General features: G+C 49.3%; 1 protein-coding gene across 1 annotated transcript in view; it reads left to right on the top strand.

Moving 5' to 3' along the window:
- The first annotated feature begins 641 nt into the window (after positions 1-641).
- LAP3 (leucine aminopeptidase 3) overlaps positions 642-24,473 on the top strand; it is a 238,053-nt gene continuing 214,221 nt past the window's right edge. The window contains exon 1 of the mRNA XM_078678427.1: positions 642-875. Within this exon, the coding sequence (XP_078534553.1) occupies positions 774-875 (102 nt within the window). The 5' untranslated portion in view covers positions 642-773. The remainder of the gene's footprint in view (positions 876-24,473) is intronic.

The following is a 24,473-nucleotide window of genomic DNA, read 5'->3' as shown; positions in this document are numbered from 1 at the left end:
AGTTTCTAAAATGTAAATGTTGCTACTATAATGTTCCAAATAACAATTTCTAGACGCAGTCCTCCTTTTCCCTATTCAATCCAACTAAGACTCCCATATCCACCGCTCCAATTAACAACTCATATTTCCCCTATACTAACCCACCACTAATCCACTTTGGGCTCCGCCGAAAGGAGTTTCAAAGCCTCGTCCGGGCAGTAAATGCTATATAAATACAATTACAATGTTGTCCTCCAATATAATATTGTTGACAACTGTTTACTTTTACAAATTCACCATTTAAAAAGAAGATTGCTTTGGGGGATCCCCCAACTCTTCATGCATTCTCCCATTTATATTAACGGCACATTTTCAGTCAATCCACCCAGAGAGTTGTAACAGATACAAAAGAACAATTCTGCAAATCGCTAGCTTCCGACCGTGCAAACAAAATGCGGCGTAAAAGTGGTGTAAAAAATGCATAACATTTCAGAGATGCCGGTTAGAGGGTAGCTGTCTGTTACATGAACATATATATCATAGTTTGCTCCTTCCGTTTCCATTGACTGAAAACTGGGCGGGATTACACTGACATGACGTTCTCCAATGAGAACTCAATAGACTGTGCCCAACCAAAATCTAGCGTTAGGGACCAATTATGTGCAATCTTACATTTTCACCTCTCGCCTCCTAAATGACAGTCCAGTGTACCCTTCGCACCACCTAGTATACTGCACGTGTTAGAGGGCGCAGACCCTGTGGACATAGGCTGTGTGTTCCTACACACCGAAAAGATGCTGCTGCTACCGTTAAGGGCGTTTTTCACAAAGAACATAAGCAGACACGGTCTCAGGGCGTTCTCTGGGTCACAGCAGAGGTACAGCAGTGAGAAAAAGGTAGAGTGAGTTTACAGTGCACTGTAGTAACCGGTCAAAGTTCTCGTGCCGTTTTACTCCTTACTTTTTCCGTTTGTTAGTTTTAGTGCAGCCCCGTTTATTTTCTTTGGTAGACTTGTAATCGGTGATCTCTTTAAAATCGTGACTACAAATCCCAGAATGAAAAGGAAACCATTAAATGGATGAGTTGCTCATGCGTGGACCTTGCTTGAGTATTTGGCATTTTACAAGCCATTAATATAATTGTATGTGATTAAAGTACCAACAAGTCAATTTCTAATTAATGAATAATGAAAATAGTGTTGTCATTCTAATTGTCAACATACCGTGAAGACTGCAGCAGGCATGGTGCTTTATTTGGTAAAGAGGACAAGCATACCATAAGAAGTTTTTTTTAAATGCCGAATTATTAAAGCTTCAAAGAAGGTTATTTCTTAATATCTAATATGTGAACATTTCTGGAGACCAGGACAAATGAGGTAGTTTTTCCCTTAAATGCAAGCTAACATTTCTCAAAACGATAACATACTTTGGGGCGAGTGTTCCACTGATCCTAACGCCTAGCATAAACCTGGGCATTTGTAAATCCTATCTAGGAGGTCTGAGCTGGAGTATAGTTTGCCAATCATGCCCATTTCACAAAATGTGCCTCTGTAGCAAATTAGAGATCAAATTGGGCCTATTGTGCTCTATTTGTAAACAGTTTTTCCTGAGCATCTAGAACATGATCTCCATAATTCTTCATGCACAAAACATAGTGGACACAGAATAAGACTCTTGTATATCAGAGGCAGTAGTCTATTTTTTTTTAACCAGGTCCATTACTTCAGTTAAGAGTAGAGCTACCGAAATTGTGTGTGGTTTAAACCAAAAGTCATATGAAGAAAGGTTGAATAATGTAAGCATATTCCTTTCCAAAGTGGTGCAGAGTGTCCTTGGTGCAGTAAAGTCATGTCAACTTGCTCCAGATTTCCTCATTTATTGCCCACCCAGTATGTTTACTTGTGAAAGATACCAGTGTTATAAGTTCCTCGTTATGTGCTGCATGTGATTTTTGAGGTGCTCCAACCGCAAAGTGCTGGTCTGCTTTGGAGAAGAATGGGTGTTTCACTGCAAAATGCTGAATGTTTACTCCTTTTTAGGCCAGGCATTAGCCAAGACCTTTTCCCTTTCCAAAAATGATATGTATTTTATACTTACTTAAGGGGGCTTTAAGTGAGTTACCTTTGACCACTGAAGTGTTGTTGTATCGTTCAAATTTTGTTTACACCCACTACAGCATACAGCAAGGGGCAGTAGGATATACTCTTGCACAAGGAATGATTCCTCAGAAAAGGTAGTTCCCATCAGTGCCAGTATTTTTGTGTGTTCTTAATTATTAATTTAGTGTTGCTTTTATTTAGAGCCTAATGTGATAGAAGGATGCTTTCTGCCACCTTTTCATAGCACAGCCTTTTAAAAATTGTAAACGAGTTTTATTATATTTCAAGCACCTATACAAAATATGCAGGCCAACGAAATCAGACATTGCCACATTTCCTCGACACACAATAATCAATAGTCAGAGTGATACCATGGTCTCCCCCCCCACCCCCCCTAACTTGCTGTGTCTTTTGTGGGCAACCCCAAGCAGCATAGATAGGTTGATCTTGTTGAGCACACAAGTCCACCCACGCCCGCCATTCAGCAATTGAGGGAGGATGTGGGGATATCCAGTTACAGGCAATGTCGCGCTTGGCAATCAGTGTGGCGACCCCAATCAATGTGCGCACCGCTCTTGGGTCACCAAGTTCTTATAGCAACCCCAGCAGTGCTACTCATGGAGAGAGAGAAGCACTGATGAGAGCTCTTGTTCAATTCTTAGTATTGAGTCAATGCAGGACAAGACCAGGCAACGTGGAAAACATCTGCATTGGATATGGAACATCAGAAGCAAGTGGCTTGGGAAACCTTCCTGGCACGTTGGACCCACAGGGGGCTCATGTAGGAGATAATTAGGCTGGGTCAATCTGAAGTGTGGTGAAATAGAAAGTTCTTGGGGTGCCATCCTAGCCTCTCTACATTGTGCGTCATCCAATTCACCAACTTATGTCTCCCAACGCTGTTTTAGAGTGGCAAATCAGTTTGGGGTATTAATGACCAAGAAACAATGTGTCTAGAAAATGGCATCTGGAGCGAGCCTCCCCATTAGTAGCTTGACTTCAAGGGTACTGAATTCAGGAATTTCGGGGTCACGGGGGATTTTAGCTTTAAGTGCGAGTAGTAATTGCAGTTTCTTGTGAAACTGAGTATGGGAGAGGTGGCACTGTTCTTGTATCTGGTGGAACTTCTGTATGTGGCTACCAGAACAGACGTCACGAAGATAGATGATTCCTATCGTATCCTATTTTGTGAATCCCTCCAGTCTTGCAGTGTGGTGCAGCCACTTCCCTTACCATAGGAGAATCATCCGTGTCAATCTACGCCCCACCCCGTGAGATGGAGTGCAGTCCTCCAGCACAGGAGGGCCACATGAGTGATCCCTGGAAGAAAGTGGGGAGGGGGATAGGTGCTTTGTACAAAAATCCCATTATCTTGCTCTGTTCCAGCAGGGCCAGTTCTCCTCGTTAAGCTGAGTTTTCCCACCCCGTTGAGTCAATCTTTGATAACAACCAACATCGAGGCTGTGTAATATCTTTGTAAATCTGCCACCCCCATTCCTCCATCGTACATAGACTGGTGGCAGTAAGCAAAGCATTCGATGGTGGCCACTCACCCATAGGAAAGAGCAAATTGCGGAATTGAGGATTTTAAACCATTGATTGATTATCGGGTGAGAAGTTTTGGTGACCGTCCTCACTTCGTCAAACACGGTCACTCCACCCGCTCCTGGCCATCGCTTCCACAATCTCTGTGCCATAGTGTGCTCTATACCATACTCGCCTGCGGTATCGTATTTGCTGCTATTATTAATCTGTGTGCATAGCGTATTGGCTGCTGGGCGCATTTGCTGCCATTATTAATTTGGGGTGCCAGCCTGTGCTTTACATTCAATCAATCAATCAATAGCATTTATATAGCGCACTACTCACCCGGAGGGTCTCAAGGCGATAGGGGAGGGGGGGGGGTCCGCTACTGCTCGAACAGCCAGGTCTTGAGCAGCTTCCTGAAGGCGAGGTGGTCTTGGGTCAGGCGGAGGTGGATCGGGAGGGAGTTCCAAGTCTTAGCGGCCAGGTAGGAGAAGGACCTTCCTCCTGCTGTGGCTCTTCGGATGCGGGGGACGGCGGCGAGGGCGTGGCTGGTTGATCGAAGCTGGCGGGTGGGAGTGTAGAAGTTGAGGCGGCTGTTGAGGTATCTTGGTCCTTGGTTGTGTAGGGCTTTGTGTGCGTGGGTGAGGAGACGGAAGGTGATTCTCTTGTTGACCGGGAGCCAGTGCAGGTCTCTCGGGTGTCCGGAGATGCGGCTGTGTCGGGGGATGTCGAGGATGAGTCTTGCTGAGGCGTTCTGGATCCGCTGAAGACTCTTCTGGAGCTTGGCGGTGGTTCCGGCGTAGAGGGCGTTGCCGTAGTCCAGTCACCTGGTGACGAGGGCCTGGGTGACCGTCTTCCTGGTCTCGGTGGGGATCCACCGGAAGATCTTACGTAGCATGCGCAGGATATTGAAGCAGGACGAGGAGACGGCGTTGACTTGTCTGGTCATGGAGAGGGAGGAGTCAAGGATGAAGCCCAGGTTGCGTGCGTGGTCTGTCTGTTTGGGTGCGCTGCCCAGGGCGGGGGGCCACCAGGAGTCGTCCCAGGCGGAGGGCGAGGAGCCCAGGATGAGAACTTCCGTCTTGTCTGAGTTCAGTTTCAGGCGGCTGGTCACATTGGTGCTGGTATCGTATTTGCTGCCATCGTATTTGCTGCCTGTGCATTTGCTGCTATTATTAATTTGGGTGCCAGCCTCTGCTCTACATTTGTGCTGCTAATCTTATTTTGCTGCCTGATTCAGTGTCTGTGGCCCGATCTCGCCCTGCATCACCTTGTTGTTGTTGTTTGCTGCCATTTTGTTGTTTTCCTGCCCCCTCTCCTCCCCACTCCCAGCCGCTGCTCCCCCGCGATCCCACCCCCGCTCCCTACAGCACCTTCTATAGATCCCCTCCCCACTCTTCACCCCGCTATTGAACTATGGAACCTACTCGACACCACATCACCGGACGTCGCCTTTCTTACAGAAACCTGGATGAACACCTCATCAGCGCCCGACATCGCCATAGCCATCCCGAACGGGTACAAGATCATCCGAAAGGTCCGCATCAACCAAACAGGAGGAGGCATCGCCATCGTCCACAAGAACACCATCCGCATCACGACCAGCTCAGATGACACCCTCACAGTCGCCGAACACCTTCACTTCCAGATACACACCGACCCCAAGACCACACTTAGAGGCGCACTCATATACAGACCACCAGGACCCCGCACACAATTCAGCGAAGACATCACCGACTTTATCAGTTCACACGCCCTCCCCTCCGAGGACTACATTCTTCTAGGGGACCTCAACTTTCACCTGAAGAAGAACAACAACAGCAACACCACCACCCTTCTGGACAACCTCGCTAATCTCGGAAACTGGAACAAAATTACCACCGACCAGCTCACCACATCTCTAAACGAAAACCCTCCCGCCAAATCATCGGACCCTAATCAAGCATCCATCAATCTCGCACAGTGGATCACCCACTCCGCTGACGAATTAGCACCCCTGAAAAACCATCACAACAACAAAGGTAGCAAAAAAGCCTCCTAGTTCAATGATGACCTCAAGAACTCCAAAAAGAACTGCCGCACCCTCGAGAAAACCTGGCGAAAAAACCCAACCACAGACAACATGTCCGCCCTCAAGGACACCACCCACAAACACCACCAGCTGATCCGATCCTCCAAGAAATCAGCATTCAAGGATCGAATCGACAACGCCCACAACAGTAAGGAACTCTTCAGCATCGTCTACCAATCCCAGCGCCGTCTCCAACGAAATCACCCCCTCTCAAGACCTCTGCGACTCTCTAGCCTCGTTCTTCCACAGCAAAATCGCTGACATACATAACAGCTTCGGCGACCAGACCACCCCCCTTACCACCGAACTAAAGCCCCCCACCACCACCCTTTGCTCCTGTAACCCGATCAGCACCGAAGACACCATCCACCTGACGAACTCCATTCACTCCGGATCACCAACCGACCCATGCCCCCACCACATCTTCAACAAGGCTGACTCCATCATAGCACCCCATCTCCGAGATATCATCAACTGCTCTCTCAACATCGCTACCTTCCCGGAAAGCTGGAAACATGCCGAACTTAGTGCCCTCCTGAAGAAACCTACAGCAGACCCCACCGAACTTAAGAACTACCGCCCCATCTCTCTCCTCCCTTTCCCTGCCAAAGTCATAGAGAAGGCCGTCAACAGTCAGCTCGCCGCCTTCCTCGAGTCCAACGGCTCCCTTGACCCCCTCACAGTCCGGATTCCGAGCCAAACACAGCGCCGAGACCGCCCTCATCGCAGCCACAGACGACATCCGAACGCTATTAGACAACGGGGAAACAGCTGCCCTCATCCTCCTGGACCTATGCGCAGCGTTTGACACGGTCTGTCATAGCACCCTAGTACAACGCCTCAGCAACGCCGGGATACAAGGAAAAGCATTGGACTGGATCATCTCATTCCTCGCCGGAAGAACCCAGAGAGTCCGCCTCCCCCCATTCAGATCAGAGGCCTCCGAAGTCATATGCGGCGTTCCACAAGGATCTTCGCTCAGCCCCACCCTCTTCAACGTCTACATGAGCCCCCTCGCACCCATCGCACGCCAGCACAACCTCAACATCATCTCCTACGCTGACGACACACAGCTGATCCTCTCCCTCACCAAAGACCCAAACACCGCCAAAACCAACCTACACGAAGGGATGAAAGACGTAGCCGAATGGATGAAGAACATCCGCTTAAAACTGAATTCTGACAAGACGGAAGTCCTCATCCTAGGATCATCCCCCTCCGCATGGGACGACTCGTGGTGGCCACCGGCACTGGGCAGCGCACCCAAACCAACGGACCATGCTCGTAACCTGGGATTCATCCTAGACTCCTCCCTCTCAATGACCAGACAAGTCAATGCTGTCTCATCATCATGCTTTAACATATTACGTATGCTCAGAAAGATCTTCCGCTGGATCCCCACCGAAACAAGAAAGACAGTCACCCAAGCACTTGTCACAAGCCGACTGGACTACGGAAACACCCTCTACGCCGGAACCACAGCCAAATTACAGAAAAAACTCCAACGAATTCAGAACGCCTCCGCCCGACTCATCCTAGACATACCCCGCCACAACCACATATCCGATCACCTGAGAGACCTCCACTGGCTCCCCGTAAACAAGAGAATAACATTCCGTCTCCTCACCCACGCTCACAAAGCTCTCTACGACCTAGGACCCAAATACCTCAACACGCGCCTGACCTTTTACACCCCCACCCGCCAACTCCGATCGTCCAATCAAGCCCTCGCCGCGATTCCATGCATCCGAAGAGCTACCATGGGAGGAAGATCTTTCTCCTACTTAGCGGCCAAGACCTGGAACTCTCTCCCAACCCACCTCCGCCTTACACAGAACCACCTCTCCTTCAGAAAGCAACTCAATACCTGGCTATTTGATAAGTAGCGAACACCCCCCCCTCAAGCGCCTTGAGACCCTCTGGGTGAGTAGTGCGCTATACAAATCTTGACTTGACTTGACTTAACATGTACAGGAAGTGAGGCAGTATCAGCATCTTGAAGAGGGCAACCTGTCTCAAAATGTGGAGTGGCATGCACGGCCATTTCTGAAGCTCTTTTTTCATTTTGGTCACGAGGGGTGTCAAGCTAGAACTCCATGTTAATTCTGGGAGCAAAGAAGTATGTATCCGAAGGTGATTTGCTGGAATTTCGAACTGCCAAGAGCAGAAACTCGTCACCTCTGACTGGGTCCAGCAGCGATATTGTTTCATTCACCCGAAGGCTGGAGGCCTCTTCATGGATGTTAAGTAGCTCCAAGAAATGGGAGCCCAAGGCCTTGGGAGTGGACAGAAAAAAAGCAGAATATCGTCCACGTATAACGCAATTCTCTCCTTAGGTCCATCCTCACAGACCGCCCTTGGATTGGGCGTCACATTGTTTGAGCCATGCAAGAGACTCAATGGCCAGCGCAAAGAGGAGCCGTGAGAGTGGGAAACCTTGGCGGTGCCTTTGTGTATGGGAAAAGGAGTAGAGAGCAAACCATTTATTTGTACTTGTGCTGACGGTTGGGAGTACAGAAACTTGGTAAATTTACGAAAGTGCGTTCCTAGCGTGGCTCGTCCTAGGACGCTGTTCAAGAAGAACCAATCATCGTGTTGAGTGCCTTCACAAAGTTTATTAAGAGTAGGGCAGAGGGATGTTGGAGGCAGTGCGCTTGGGAAAGGGCCAATTCGACTCTACGAATGCAGTGGCAGGTGCTGCGGGCTGGCTTAAAGCCACATAGGTCAAGTTGAATCAAGAACGTCAGGTTCTGTCGGACCTCATTAGCTAGGATCTTAGCGAATATCTTAATCTCAGAGTTAGTTAGGTACATGGGCCTTTATGAGGTGCAGCTGTCCAGAGAGTGTCCTGTTTTAGGGACAGCAATGATCTTGGCTGTATCAAGTTCTGATGGACGGGCACCCCTTTTGACTGAATCTGGGGGGGGGGGGCAACAGCGTATGCACAACCTTTCGTGGGGGCTGTGGTCTTCGGTCATAGCTTTTGATAGTGCAAGCGTTTGCGGATTACTTTGTCTTAAGTGTGAGCCTTAAGATGACCCTCCGCATCCTCGATCCGAGGAACAACTCTGGGTGTCCCATCTCTGATGGCCAGCCTCTATAGGAGCTTCCCAGGCATATATCCCCGTGCTCTTACACCCATCTGGTCACTGCCCTCCATCACTGCCGGGCTTCCCCCAATAAGATTTGTCTTGTTTAGGTTCTGGATACCGCCAATTGGTAGGCCAGGTCTGTCGATGGCTTTCTGCTTGACTGATTCTACTTATCTTTGATACTAATCTCATTTGCCTGTGCGGAGCAATGTTCTGGCTACTAGCTTGTTTATTTTGGTCAGTGCTCTTTTACTAATAGAATACCCTAAACAATCCTCTTTCTCAATTTCACAGCCATGCAATAGGCGCTATAAGTAGGGGAGTGGGGGATGCTGAAAATGCAGTAGGATGTTATTTTTTGCAGCACACAACAAAATTTATATGCCGGTAAATTAACTACAAATATTTCCGAATATATCAGAATTAGGAAAGCACAAACTTGGCACATTTTTTAGTAAGTTGGGTGAAAACAAATAGATTAATACGATCAAAACAGTAGGTGATGCCCATTTCCACTCATTGTTTGTGTGCTGTTTTGGTTTATCGGTAAAACTGTATGTCTATGCAATTTTGAAGGTAGTTTCAATTGAAAATGAATTGTCTGTAGTGGCAGTGCGCTACTACACCTTGCACACTTCATTCTTCCTTACACTATGCCACTCCACTTTGTGCTACTCCATTCTATGACACACTACTCCACTCTACACCACTTCACTGTACGCTACTCCACCATACACCACTCTACACCATTTTAATTCCCTCTATACCACACCTCTTTACTTCACTCTACAACCCTTTACTCCATTCTGCGCCATTCCACTCTATGCCACTCCGCTCTACAACACTCCATTGCACTCCATGCCAATCCACTCTAGATCACTTTACGCCACTCCACACAACTCCTCTCTGACACTCCACTCTGACATTCTACTCCACTCTACGCCACTCTATTGCATGCCATTCCACTCTACGCTACTGCACTCTACTCAACACTCTACACCTCTCAACTCTGCTTCATTCCACTCTAATCCACTGTCTTCCATGACACTCTGATCCACTCTCCACCATTCCACTCTACTCCACTTTGCACCACTTCACTCTCACACTTCACTCTATGCCAATCCGTTCTATTCCACTCCACACTACAACACTCTACGCCACTCTCTGACACTCCACTAAGTTCCATTCTACTCGATGCCACCACACTGTACGGCACTCCACTCTACTACTCTCCTCTCCACGACTCTCAACGCCACTTCACTCTTCGACTCTCTACAGCACACCACTCTATGACACTTTACTTCACGACATTCTACGCCTCAGTCCACTCTACCCCACTCCACTCCATGCCACTTTACTCTATGCTATTCTTCGACATTCTACACTGCGACACTCTACAACACTTTACAGTACTCCACTCTAGTCCACTCTACCCCACTCCACTCCATGCCACTTTACTCTGTCATTCTTCGACATTCTACACTGCAACATTCTACAACACTTTACAGTACTCCACTCTAGTACACTCCAGTCTACAACACTCCACTCTGACGCTGTACTCCATTCCAGTGTAGGACACTCTACTACACAAAACGCCTCTCCTCTCTATGCCACTCCGTTCTACCCCACTCCACTCTGACACTACACCTCTCCACGCCACTCCAGCCTACTCCACTCCACTCCTCGCTACTCCACTCCTCGCTACTCCACTCCTCGATACTCCACTCCTCGCTACTCCACTCCACTCCTCGCTACTCCACTCCTCGCTACTCCACTCCACTCCTCGCTACTCCACTCCTCGCTACTCCACTCCACTCTACTCCACTCCACTCCTCGCTACTCCACTCCACTCTTCGCTACTCCACTCCTCGCTACTCCACTCCTCGCTACTCCACTCCTCGCTACTCCACTCCTCTCCACTCCACGCTACTCCACTCCACGCTATTCCAACTCCACTCCACGCTACTCCACTCCACGCTACTCCACTCTACTCCACTCCACGCTACTCCACTCTACTCCACTCCACGCTATTCCACTCTACTCCACTCCACGCTACTCCACTCCACGCTACTCCACTCCACGCTACTCCACTCCACGCTACTCCACTCCACTCCGAGCTACTCCACTCTACTCCACTCCACGCTACTCCACGCTACTCCACTCCACGCTACTCCACGCTACTCCACTCCTCGCTACTCCACTCCTCGCTACTCCACTCCTCGCTACTCCACTCCTCGCTACTCCACTCCTCGCTACTCCACTCCACGCTACTCCACTCCACGCTACTCCACTCCACGCTACTCCACTCCACGCTACTCCACTCCACGCTACTCCACTCCACGCTACTCCACTCCACGCTACTCCACTCCACGCTACTCCACTCCACGCTACTCCACTCTACTCCACTCCACGCTACTCCACGCTACTCCACTCCACGCTACTCCACTCCACGCTACTCCACTCCACGCTACTCCACTCCACGCTACTCCACTCCACGCTACTCCACTCCACGCTACTCCACTCCACGCTACTCCACTCCACGCTACTCCACTCCACTCCACTCCACGCTACTCCACTCCACGCTACTCCACTCCACGCTACTCCACTCCACGCTACTCCACTCCACGCTACTCCACTCCACGCTACTCCACTCCACGCTACTCCACTCCACGCTACGCCACTCCACGCTACTCCACTCCACGCTACTCCACTCCACGCTACTCAACTCCACTCCACGCTACTCCACTCCATGCTACTCCACGCTACTCCACTCCACGCTACTCCACTCTACTCCACTCCACTCCACTCCACTCCACGCTACTCCACGCTACTCCACGCTACTCCACGCTACTCCACGCTACTCCACTCCACGCTACTCCACTCCACGCTACTCCACTCCACGCTACTCCACTCCACGCTACTCCACTCCACGCTACTCCACTCCACGCTACTCCACTCCACTCCACGCTACTCCACTCCACTCTACTCCACTCCACTCCACTCCACGCTACTCCACTCCACTCTACTCCACTCCACTCCACTCCACGCTACTCCACTCCACGCTACTCCACGCTACTCCACTCCACGCTACTCCACTCCACGCTACTCCACGCTACTCCACTCCACGCTACTCCACGCTACTCCACTCCACGCTACTCCACTCTACTCCACTCCACGCTACTCCACTCCACGCTACTCCACTCCACGCTACTCCACTCCACGCTACTCCACTCCACGCTACTCCACTCCACGCTACTCCACTCCACGCTACTCCACTCCACTCCACTCCACGCTACTCCACTCCACGCTACTCCACTCCACGCTACTCCACTCCACGCTACTCCACTCCACGCTACTCCACTCCACGCTACTCCACTCCACGCTACTCCACTCCACGCTACTCCACTCCACGCTACTCCACTCCACGCTACTCCACTCCACGCTACTCCACTCCACGCTACTCCTCTCCACGCTACTCCACGCTACTCCACGCTACTCCACTCCACGCTACTCCACTCCACGCTACTCCACTCCACGCTACTCCACTCCACGCTACTCCACTCCACGCTACTCCACTCCACGCTACTCCACTCCACGCTACTCCACTCCACGCTACTCCACGCTACTCCACTCCACGCTACTCCACTCCACGCTACTCCACTCCACGCTACTCCACGCCACTCCACTCCACGCTACTCCACTCCACGCTACTCCACTCCACGCTACTCCACTCCACGCTACTCCACTCTACTCCACTCCACGCTACTCCACTCCACTCCACGCTACTCCACTCTACTCCACTCCACGCTACTCCACGCTACTCCACTCCACGCTACTCCACTCCACGCTACTCCACTCTACGCCACTACAACTCCACTCTAGGCACTTGACGCCACTCTACTCCACTCTATGCGACTCCACTCTATGCTACTCAACTCTACACCACTACAACTCCACTCTAGGCACTTGACGCCACAACACTCTACGCCACTCCATGACCCTCTACAACTCTCTATACCACTCCACTTTGTGACTCTATGGCACTCCACTCTCGGCCACTGCACAACACTCTACTCCCCTGCACAACACTCCCCTGTATGCCGCTCCCCTGTATGCCGCTCCCCTGTATGCCGCTCCCCTGTATGCCGCTCCCCTGTATGCCACTCCACTCTGTGCCACTCCACTCTACTTGATTCCACTCCATTCTACTAAACTCTGGTCTGACACTTTACAACATTATATGGCACTCTACTCTGACACTCGATTCTAATCAATTCATAATACTCTACTGCACTCTACACCTCTCCATTCCATACCACTCTATGACACTCCACTCTGACACTCTACGCCATTGCACGTCACTCCACTCTACAACTAAACACTCTAATCACTCTAGGACACCCCCCTCTGCAACACCCCCCTCTGCAACACCCCCCTCTGCAACACTCCTTTCTACGCCACGTCAGTCTACGACACTACTCTGCTACCGACATTCTACTCTGCTACCGACATTCTACTCTGCTACCGACATTCTACTCTGCTACCGACATTCTACTCTGCTACCGACATTCTACTCTCATTCTACTCCACTCTAGGGCACTTCACTCTATGCCACCCTACGAAATGCTCAACACTCCATTTCATAACACAGTCTTCTATGCAAAACATCTTTAACCATTCTGAACAGCAGCAAAGCTGGTGTAAAACATGGCTAAAACATTTTGGCAAAGCCAATAGCTCTCGCATGAGTGAAACCTTTTGGCTTTGTCAATGCTTGTTTTATGGGATTACTGCTATTTCAGAGTATACCAGATTGACCGCCTCTTCGAACACAGGATCCAGAAACCCTGAGCATGCGAGGGGCAGGGTGGGGCTCGCTGCTTCCGAATTTGTGGGCAGACCGGCGGTTGGACAGCTCGGCTCCCGCTGTCCTGCTCACCACAGGAGGCGGTAAACAACCTGTTGTAGCGGAATGGGGAAGACAGGAGGGCACTTCCAGCTTCGGCTCAGCCCAGCCAGACCGCAGTGGGGCAGTGTGTCAGTGTGGCGGTATTCGCAATAGACTCCGGGCACAGCACGTCGCACAGAAGCCTCCGGCAATAGGCTACAGCCTGCTTTGTGAGCCTGCGTGCCCACCACTACGTCTAGGCACCATCCACTGCTAATCCCTGCCCTCTTCCATGGGATTATTCTAATTTAGACACTTCTCCCCTGCTGCCTATCCCAATAGTTCACAGGTGCCGCCCCCAACGTTCCCTGTGCTCCCCAGGTGTGGTGATCCTTGCAGCCCTGGTGTGGTCAATCTAGGAGCCAGTGTTCCCTATGCTTCCCGGGTGTGGTGATCCTTGCAACTGTGGTGTGGTTAGTGTACGCACCAGCAGCATGATCACACTGCACCTGGTGCTTTCCTGCTTCCTTGTTGCCTGGTGCCCTTGGCTTTCCTTCAGCCCCACTTCTGCAAACTAGAAGAAGCCACCAGATATATCAGGGCAACTTGTAACCCTACATGGAAAATGTCAGCTCTGTTGCAATAGCCTGCTGCGTCCACCATGTATTGGAGATATAGTATCAGATTAAGAGTGGGATTAAAAGCCAGGACCAGGTCATGTTGGAAACGCACAGAAAAAGTTAAAGAAACTGAAGGCCCATTGGGTCACTCCATAAGGGGTGGGAAAACAGTAGGGAGCGTGGAAACCCTCACAAACGTACCCTGCCAGTGCTGGAATCCAACACAATCAAATTCAGAACATTGCAGGAAACAGTCAGACTCTCTCATTTCTCAGCCTCTTGGGGCCAGTGGCCACTATTCGCACCAACATTGTCCCTGATAAGGTAAATAATCCTAATGGAGACCACAGGAAAACCCAAAAGGGTAAACATGGGCAGGGAAGCAGTCCAAGGCTGAAAAAGGTGCCTCATGCAAGATTGAACGCTAAGCAACTAGCAAAAGCTGATCGTGATGGACATAATGTCACCCTTTACCCTCTGGGCACATGTAGCATGACCAACACCTCCCGCAAATCCACCAACTGCACGACCAATGATTGTTGATCACCATTGCTGACTACAATCCACTCCATTGTCCAATCATTAAAATTTCACTCTGAAAAACCAGAAGTCCAGATAGACCTTTTAAATACCCTGGCAGTGTGTGTCGGGGATGGACAACAAACTTGACACGGTTAACAACCTTAGCGTGTGGGCCTAGTGGTCGCCCCCAGCAAAAGTTAACCCAGAGTATCCAGAGTTTGGAAAGTGTGAATTTTCACCAATTCTTAATAAACTCTCATCAATTGTTACAGACCTAAAGAAGCAAACCATGACCTCACCACTATGCGCTAGTAGATATGGAAGCAAGTCAGTGGAAGAGCCAACAAAAACAGAACTATACACCTCTGCCATGTGCTACTACAACCTGCACAGGAATTTAGCAAAGAACCACGGTGGAAGAGTACACCAAGGCTCCCAATGCACTGAACGCACCAAAGGTTTTACAAAGTACTGAATCAAAGAAAGCATCTCAATCGGTGCTGGGCACTTGTATGATGTTACGCACAGCGGAAATACACGCACAATCAGATCTTTGTTACATAGCCATCAGTAAAAAGAGTACAAACACTACAATTCTTGAAATAGGAACTCCAAGCCACTCACGAAGTGGTGAGCCCTCAGCTCAACGTACAAAGCAGCCCTCCCTGAGAAAAGCACCTCGCAACTGAAACGGCAAGTGCTGCATATAGGAAACCACCAATAAAACGAGAACACAAAAGATTGCGTAAAGAAAAAACTGACTATTAGGCAAGCAACTGCTACAGATTATCCAATAAAATCTAGCCAATCTTGGGGAAAAAAGAACATAGTTTGCAAGGACATATACCAGTTCTCGGGTAAAACAGACAAAGCTCGAAGCGCCCTATTCGCTCATCGGAACCTGCTCAACACATGAGGCACTGGTCCAGACTGAAACAAATTTGACAGCCAATCAATGCTGCACCCACCTTAACAAACAGTGGTTCATCAAATAGGCGGCTGGACGTTGCAACTGTTCATACGCAACCAAGGACTGAGGCCAACACTACTTCCAGGGCTGGGAATGATAACATTATACCATTCATTAGCCGAGATACCCGTAACTAGCTATGAGAATTGAAAGAGTGAGACAAAAGGAAAGCTAGCAACTTTAACTGAAAATCAACACCTGCAGAAAATCAAAGTATCAGGGGACCGCATCTCAAACGTCATAGTTTCAAGTTTCAAGTTTATTTGATTAGCGCAGTTAATTAAAACCATTGCTATAAAATATCGACATTAGCACAGTTATCACATTAAGGAACGAAACTGTCGGGATACACTGTCAGTTTTAAAAAGTCTGTACGTATAAAAACAATCTTATAGTTACCAGTGTTATTACATTATTGCTTTAGCCCAGAAATAAAAGGATTAAGACAGGAGGTGCTAAACCAGGGGGCCAAAAAAGTCTGTAATAAGTTTTTAAGATGGAGGGACAGGCAGCGCTGGGGCTGGGGAGGATGAAAAGAGATTAACCAGGAGTCTCACAAACTTTCCAATCCTAGCGAGCGCTTGAATGTCTGTGGAGGTAAAGCACAGGGCCGTCGCCTCCCAGCATGACCTAATGCCCCATTTTAAAAATATGGGTTTTAAAAGTGATCTTCTGGGGGCATCCATAGCTGGGCAACAGCACAAAAGATGCGGCCATGATTCTGTGTGGTATGTGCACAGTCTGCACGCCCCCCCTCCTTTGAGGGGGCCCATCTGTAAGTGGCCGTAGAACACAGGCCTAGGAGGCGCACGAACATTATGTTCTTCCGTGCCACTGCGTTCAGGTTTTCCAGCAGATAGAATTGCGGTACCCCAGGCTGGTATGAGGCATTCAGGGATAGCAGAGCAGTAGGTGTGTTTAAGGCCTGGAAGTCCATCCGATAGGAGATTAGTTTCACCTGCTTATTGATGACTTTTTTCCAGACTGAGTATGGAATAGTGTCTGAAGTCAGCAGTGAGTTGTCAATCTCTAGCGATTTAATAGCCTTTGTAATCTGACGGTTCCATGGATTTCCAGGGCTGGTGAAGATCTCTTTTAAGCGGAATTTTAGGGTGGTGTCTGCAGCTTTTAGTGACCTTATGAAATATTTCAAAGTGTCTGCCTCGCAGTAGATGGGCTGTTTTTGTAGGCCCAGCTCCAAACGTAGTCTTGCCCTCTGAATAAATTTCGGAAGGTGAACGATTTTTTTATAGATGGAAACTTGGGCGTGGTCAAGATTAGCAGAGCAAGCACCAGGGAAGGCCTGATGCCCATAGTTTAAGGCAGGGAGTAGTGTAGCTTTAATCACCTTCAAAATGGGTTCTGCGGAAGGGCTGCTCAGAGACTGATTCAGTCGAGTCAGGGAGTATGTTATTGCACCTGCTCTTTTTTTCAAGGCAGCTAAGTGGGCTGTTGGTCTAGAAGTCTCGCAGGACCATACTCCCAAATAATTGTATTTTGGAGTTGGGTTGATCTTTGCGGGCCCAATTTGCCACCTTAGACTTCTCTTGTTCTTGCAGCTTCCGAATATCATGACCTTGGTCTTTTCTTGATTAATTTTTAGTGCATTGGCGGTATTGTATGTGTGTAGCTTACTTAGCGCTCGTTGGAGGCCCGATTTTGTCTGGTCCATTATGACAATATCATCGGCGTATTGTAAAATGTGCAGATTCCTTTTTGCAATGCCCAACTTTGGTGGTAGGAGGTTGCTCTTCTCCAGATATGTTCCCAGGTCAGCAGTGTAAAGATTAAACAAAAGAGGGGCGAGAGCACAGCCTTGCTTCAAGCCGTCTCCGATAGCAATTTTTCTGGAGACTGTCTTTGGGCCAGTTTTAATTCGCACCCAAGTGTTCTCGTGCAAGGAGATAAGTGCTCCTAGCAGGCTCTGTGGAATCCCCCATTTGGCCAGTTTCCTCCATAGAATCACGCAAGACACTTTGTCAAAGGCTGCGCTGTAGTCTATAAAGCAGCAGTATAGTGGGAGATGTTTTTTTTGTGCTGCCTGTTGACTCAGAAAGGCCAAGGTTGTGATGATATCTACGGTGGAGGCCGAGGAGCGAAACCCTGTTTGGAAGTAGGGTAGGATGTTGTTTTCTGCTACCCAATCTTCTAAGAGCTTAAGAAGACACCGGGCATATGCCTTCGCCTCAAGATCTAATAGGGCAATAAGTCGATAGTTGGCTGGGAGCGTGGGGTCTCCTTTCTTAAATATGGGGCATAGGATCGAACCTAGCCATGAGTCTGGTAGCTGACAGGTCGTAAACACATTGTTATAAAGTGAGGCAAGAAGTGCGGCCCACTCCTCCAGAGCACATTTGAATACCCCTGCAGGAAGACCGTTGGGCCCGGGTGCCCCATCGTTTTTCATGGCCTTGAGCAATTTGGAGACTTCAGCTGCAGAGGTCAGCTCATGGATTTCTGTCCGGGTGTGATCGACGCGGTCTCTTAGTTCGATCACCACGGGATCCGCCATGTCACAGCAGTATAATCAGGTTACATGCTGGGCCCAGTCTTCTTCGCGGACTGCGTTCCCTCTATTGATATTCGACGAGCGGAGCTTGTTCATGTAGTTCCAGAACTGGGACAAGTTTTTGCCCCTTAGCAGGGTGAATATTTTTAGCCACTCGTTCTGTTCTTTTAGTCTCTTGGCAGTCCATGCTGATTTTCTGAAGGCCTTGCGCAGCAGAGCCATGTTGTTGGCAGAGTGCTCTGTGCCATTCAATTTGTGCAGGCGCTCGGCCCTCATTAGGGCTTTCCTTTTGGTGGCTAGCTCTGGGTCATAGGTCCCGTTCAGGCGTAGCCCATGGAATTTATGTTGAGGCTTGGGACCCGATAAGAGATCTTGCAATTTAATAATGGCGTTATCCCACCGATGATGTAGGTCGGTGATAGAGTTGTGCCTGAAATTAGGAGTTTCTCCTGTAAGCCAAGCGCCCACTTTGGCAGAACCCGATGTATCCCATTTGATTCTTCTGACTACTGTGTGGAGTTCAGCCAGCGTTGAGTGCCCCACCACTGTTATTTCGGCGGCGGCTGGCGCTAGCAGTTGCATTGTTACCGTTAAGGGGTTGTGGTCACTCTTGTGACGTGGAGGAATTTCCATCCTGGTTAGTTTATTTCCCAGTAACGGTGAAAGGAAAATGTAGTCAATTGTCGAGATGTTCCTAAAAGTTGGTGGAAAATGAGTCCCAGGATTCTGTTCCATTCTAATTTTGCTTTGCTGAGCATAGGTTATGATTGATTAAAAAAGTTATCATGACTTCTTGCTCTTTGGATCTGATGGCTGGGCGGGCGTTGGTGACCAGATCTTTGATGTTAAAGTCCCCTAATAACAGAACCTCTGCGGATGCAAATTCCAGTAACAGTTCTTCCAGATGTTTGATCAGTAGCTCTATAGCAGTTACTTTTGTGGTTTTCATAGAATTATGGTAACAGTTGATTAGCAGCAAAGAGAAGGCCCTGCCTGGGGATGAGAGGCCGGTAATTAGAACAGTCTGCCCTGTCATTAAGTTCCGATGGATGGGGGTAGCCTCTATCTTACACCTGTGCTTGATGAAAATAGAGAGACCCCCAGAGGCTCTTCCATGGGAATTGGCCTGAGTAGCTGGTTGAAAAAGTTCATAATAGCCGAGGAGAGGTGTTGGGGCTAGAGACCAAGTCTCCTGTAGACAAATGATGTCACTTTTGTTCAGATATTCCACGGCTGATTTAGAGGCGATCGTTGACTTTAGCCCAGCCACATTCCAGGACGTAATGGTCAGATTATGTTCTGACCAGTTGACTTCCCCGTTAGGAGGAGCACTGCCAGGCAGATGTGTTTGCAGGCTCTCGGTGAGGATGCCCATTGCGATTGTCGGTGACGTGGACAGGGCGGCTCAATTTGCAGCTCACCAGGCGATTGTTATTGTTACAAGAGATGTTAATGAAATTGTCCACTTTCGTTGCTTCTGGGAGCCAGGCGTGAGTTGCGCCCCTGGACCCCTTCAGAACGCTAATATGCTGCCTCACGGTGGCCGCTGGAAGGAGAACGTGTGGATATTTTTGTTGTGTAGGCACCCACATTTCTATGCCCCAGTTTTCAAATGTGCTGGCTTCGCCAAAGATTGCATCCCTTGTAGATTCCCGGGACCACGTAGTTACGGTTGCCTCTGAGTCCTCTTTGCCTGGTATTGAGGAAAACATGACCGAGGTAAGGTCCAAAGAATTGACCCCAGACAGCGCTGGAACGTTATTGAGTAGCCGAATGAGATTTTTTCTGTTGAGGATGTCATGTGGGCCCTTATGGGCGTAATGAGGAAAGAAGACAAGTTCAGCATCTTTTTCCAGACTTTGATGGTTATGACTCCTGGCTAATTCGCTTGAGGATGCAAGCACCTTCAGTTGTTGGGGTCGTGCTTCAGTTGAGTAATTGTTCCCCTCCTGATGGCCTTTCGCACCCGGGGCATATATACAATGGGGCTGAAAAGGCCTCTGTATTTGTGTAGAAGAGTCCACACAGTCTTTGGCTGGAACTTCTGGCATGTGACACATGGAACAGCCCTTCACTACGCCCTCTGATACAATTTGAAGTTCTCCTTTCAATACTTTTGCCAGTCCCTGGCCATTAATTTGGCTGTTCTGAGCGCCCCGCGTTGCTACTGCAGGCTGTGCAGTATTGTTCTGGCTCCCAAGGCCAAGGTCATGGGTAGCCATTCCTTTGTTTTTGTTTGTTAAAGATCCATACGTTGCCGTTGTGGAGAGTAGTTCGCTGACTCCCAGAGCCGGGGATGTTCCCAAGGCCGTACCCTGTTTCGGTAGCCCCATATTTTCTGTGGTATCCTTATTGCACACCTGAGTCGTGCTTGTCCCGATAGTTTTCGGTTTGGGGTTTAAGGCCAGATTAAAAATTGGAAAGTACGGAAGGACCTTAGATTTGGTGACTGGGATACTAACAGCCACTGGCCCATCGAGCCCCACTCTCCTTTTCGCTAGACGTTGTTTCTTGGATTGTTTTTTCAATTTCTTTCTCTCCCTCCTTGACAGTGGAGGTTTCATTGGGAGATTGGAGGGCGTGTGATTCGTGTTTTTATAGGCTGCATTAGTGGAATTGGGCCGCTGAATCACTGATTTCATCGGTGTAAGGCTGCTCAGATAGGAGCGTTCTGGACTCGCTTGGAGGTTCCCTTGGCAGGTCCCCAGTGGCAAGCAAGCTGTGCTATTAGGATCTGAATCAGAAGTCGGGGGGGGGGGGGTATCTTTTCTCCCTGACGGAGAGCCGGCCAGTGTAGCATTGTGTAGAAACTCCTCGGGGGAGATTGAAGTTTGGGGCTCTTGAGGGAGTTTCACTGTCTCATTTCCCTTGATGTTGCTCTTCACACTGTCCAAAAGTTCTGCCAAGATTTCTGGGAGAGAGGAGAGTTTGTTAATTATTGGAGAGCAGGAGCAGGAATTCGAGTTGTCCTGCAGCACTACAGACCTTTCAAGAGAGCTTAGCTTGGAGCCCAGGTCAGACAGTGCTGAAGCCAAAATTTGAATTAGGTCAATCTGCAGTTCCATTTTCTGAGATTGCCAAAGCATGGCTGCGGCAATTGCGCCTTGCTTTACATGAAGAGATGTCAACGAGACCAAGATAGAGTTTGTCGATCCCATGGAAGCGAACACAGGTAGCTCTTGATCATCTTGCGTGATACTAGAGGAGTTGGAATGTGAACTGAGGCCCGGTGTGTGGGCAAGGGATTCCTCAATACGGGCTTCTAGAGAGGCCAGGAATCGCTTAGATGACGGGGGCTTTCAAACTTTAGGCTCTTTTTTTAAAGATAGAGGGTCCTTCTGGTTGCTTTGAAGTACACCTGAACCTGGGCAGGGTTGTGGTGAGGGCTTAGGTGTCAAATCTACCATGTTGCGGTTGTCAGAATATATTAGAGGAGTAGACGGCGCTCTGTTGTGGACTTGGACTGGTAACTTAGCAGCAGTATTTATTACAGAGGTGTTTGTAGTGAAGTTTGTAGAATCTGAGCCCAAGACTAGTTCCGGTAGGTTCTCCAGGTCAGTAGAAAGTACACTTGGTTTAACAGTGGAGCTGTCCTGGGTCGTGATGGCGTCGTCCTGGGAAGGCGTACACAACTGGGGATTCTCATGTGAGACAAGGGCTTTGGGCGAGGATAAATGCAGCATTTCCGAAAGTGAGCTTTTGAAGTGAACAGGGCTGGAAGCGGAATGTTTGTCGTCACCCAGGATATCCGCATTCGTTTCCGCGTCGTACTGTGATTTTGCAGAGGGGGGAGAACCTGTTTGAGGAGCGGAATTGCCGAAAAAGTCAATGATCCGTGATTGCGACAATGGGGCACCAGTTTGGGGCGTTTTGACCTGGGGTGGCGGCAACTGCTGCTGGTCGGCCCCCCAGGGGGATGACACGTAGAACAGTGCCCTTTCTCCAAGGTAATTTCCTGAGCGGCTTCGAAGACTCCATGGCAATCCCGGGAATATTGCAGCTTGCTGGAAGTGCTCCCTGGTACCCTCCTGGAACTATGGCGGCCCAAGAGTAATGGTGATGGTGAAAGATCTACAGATGCAACAATCCACCAGACGATAGGCCTGCTACAGCAACGGCCCAAGAACAGTGCATCAGGTTGCTGACCGTGGTGTAGACAAAGATTTCAAGTTGCCGCACCGCTCAGGGCCTCTGGACCGTGGCCGATCCTGGCTGTCTAGGTAGATAACCGCTCTTTTGATGGTGAACTCCTTTGAACACACTCGTCCTCCGTAGGTGGCTACACCACCGATACTCCAGGTGACGGGCAGGTAGGCAGATAGTCCGGCTGGGAGACCTCAGCCACGGGCAATGATCTGACAGACAGGCTGCTGATCGATGACTGGGCAGCTTGGAGGGTCTGGGAGGGACCGGGAGGGACCGGACGACCAGACCTCAGCACCGGCAGACCCAGCAACTTGAGCTCTACAGTTAGGGGGCGTTAGGAAGCCGGGTGGGCCGATTCACGGATCACACCTGCATCAGGTTTCAGCCTCGTCCGCGCCCGAGCTCATCAGAGCACACACCCTGCTCTTTGCCCCAGGATTCCCCCCGTAGTTCGCAGCCCGCAATCTGCCGCCCACAGCTGACAACCGGCACCGGGCCTCTGCCGGAGCCAAACCGCGCTGCTGCTGCTGGTGTCTCACCCGGGGCGATTTTCACAGATCTCACAGGATTCCCGGGTTTTCACCGGGTTGTCACAGGCTATCACAGTTCTCTCCTGCACGGGGTACCACCGCACTCCCCGGTCTCCTTGCCGTCCCTTATCTCCTCCGGCGGGGGGGGGGGAGGGGAGGGGGTGTCTCAGCGCCTGCCGTGCTGCGCAGAGGCTGCGAAGACTCTCTGCTTGTTTGTTTGTTCGAGAATGGCGATCCCGGCTCTCTGGCTGCTTTGGCGTGCTGCTCTCTGCTGCTCTCTGGCGTCAAACGTCATAGGAAACCTACGATTTACATTGAAAAATCATCACTCAAAGTTATCTGCGAAATCCCCACCTGCGTGAAGCTCTTTGCCAATCAGCCCTCAATGTCCAGGCTATCAACCGCACATTTCTGCCGAGAATTCTTGTTTCAGCCGCTAAGGAGTTCAGGTGTGCACTCACAACATCTAATCTGGATGTATGACGTTACAACGCATACTTTTACAACGCCTACCTTTACAACACACTTTTTACACCGCAACATCCATTACAACGCACACCATTACAACGCATGCCATTACAACAAATTCTTTGAAACTACCTTTACAACGCATTCCACTACAACGCATACTACATTTACAACGCATACCATTACAACGCATTACATTGCATTGCATGTAAGGTAAGTGTTGGATAGTGTAGGGGTAAAAATTACTATTCTAACTCCAGGGGGTGCAACAGTAGGGTAAGTGTTGGATAGTGTAGGGGTAAAAATTACTATTCTAACTCCAGGGGGTGCAACAGTAGGGTAAGTGTTGGATAGTGTAAGGGTACTATGTGTTGTAATGCTATGCGTTTTAATGGTATGCGATGTAATGACTGCGTTGTAATGGCATGCGTTGTAGTGGTGTGCGTTGTAGTGTCATGCGTTGTAATGACTGCGTTGTAAATGCATGCGTTGTAATGGATGTTGCGTTGTAAAAGTTTTGTTGTAATGGTAGTGCGTTGTAAAAGTTGCGTTGTAAAGGTTGTATACCTCTAATCTCAATGGTAATCCCCAACCCATCCTTGGGTGTTGCTTCACTCCAAAGCTCAGGGATTGATCACCAATCAAGAAATAAGATCCTACTCTACACAGAATATGTATCTAGAGGTGCCGACAATACATTAAATAGGGGAAATATAGTGAAGCTAATCGGAAGCCAAGCACCACTGGCACATTAAATCAGTGCATTCATACGATCCATTGCGTTCCTCCCACCTTAAAGTACACAATCAAAGTAACCAACTTTAATAACCTGGTCAAAGGCTAAACAGGCAAGACTAATGTAGCTAGAAAAGGATCATTTCAGGGACTGGGGCGTCAGGCTGACAAGATATTCAACTGAAGTGTACCCAGTACAGCTCTGTAGTGAACCCATGAGAGTCTGTTACAATAAAGGTCACCCAAATGAGACTTTCTCAATTCTGAGAAACGCAATAAGCCGCAATAACCAGCACAAAACTACAGTAATAATGCTGG

The sequence above is a fragment of the Lissotriton helveticus genome, chromosome 2_2, assembly GCF_964261635.1.
Source record: "Lissotriton helveticus chromosome 2_2, aLisHel1.1, whole genome shotgun sequence".
Lineage (NCBI taxonomy): Eukaryota > Metazoa > Chordata > Amphibia > Caudata > Salamandridae > Lissotriton > Lissotriton helveticus.
This window is presented reverse-complemented; position numbering and strand designations above follow the sequence as displayed.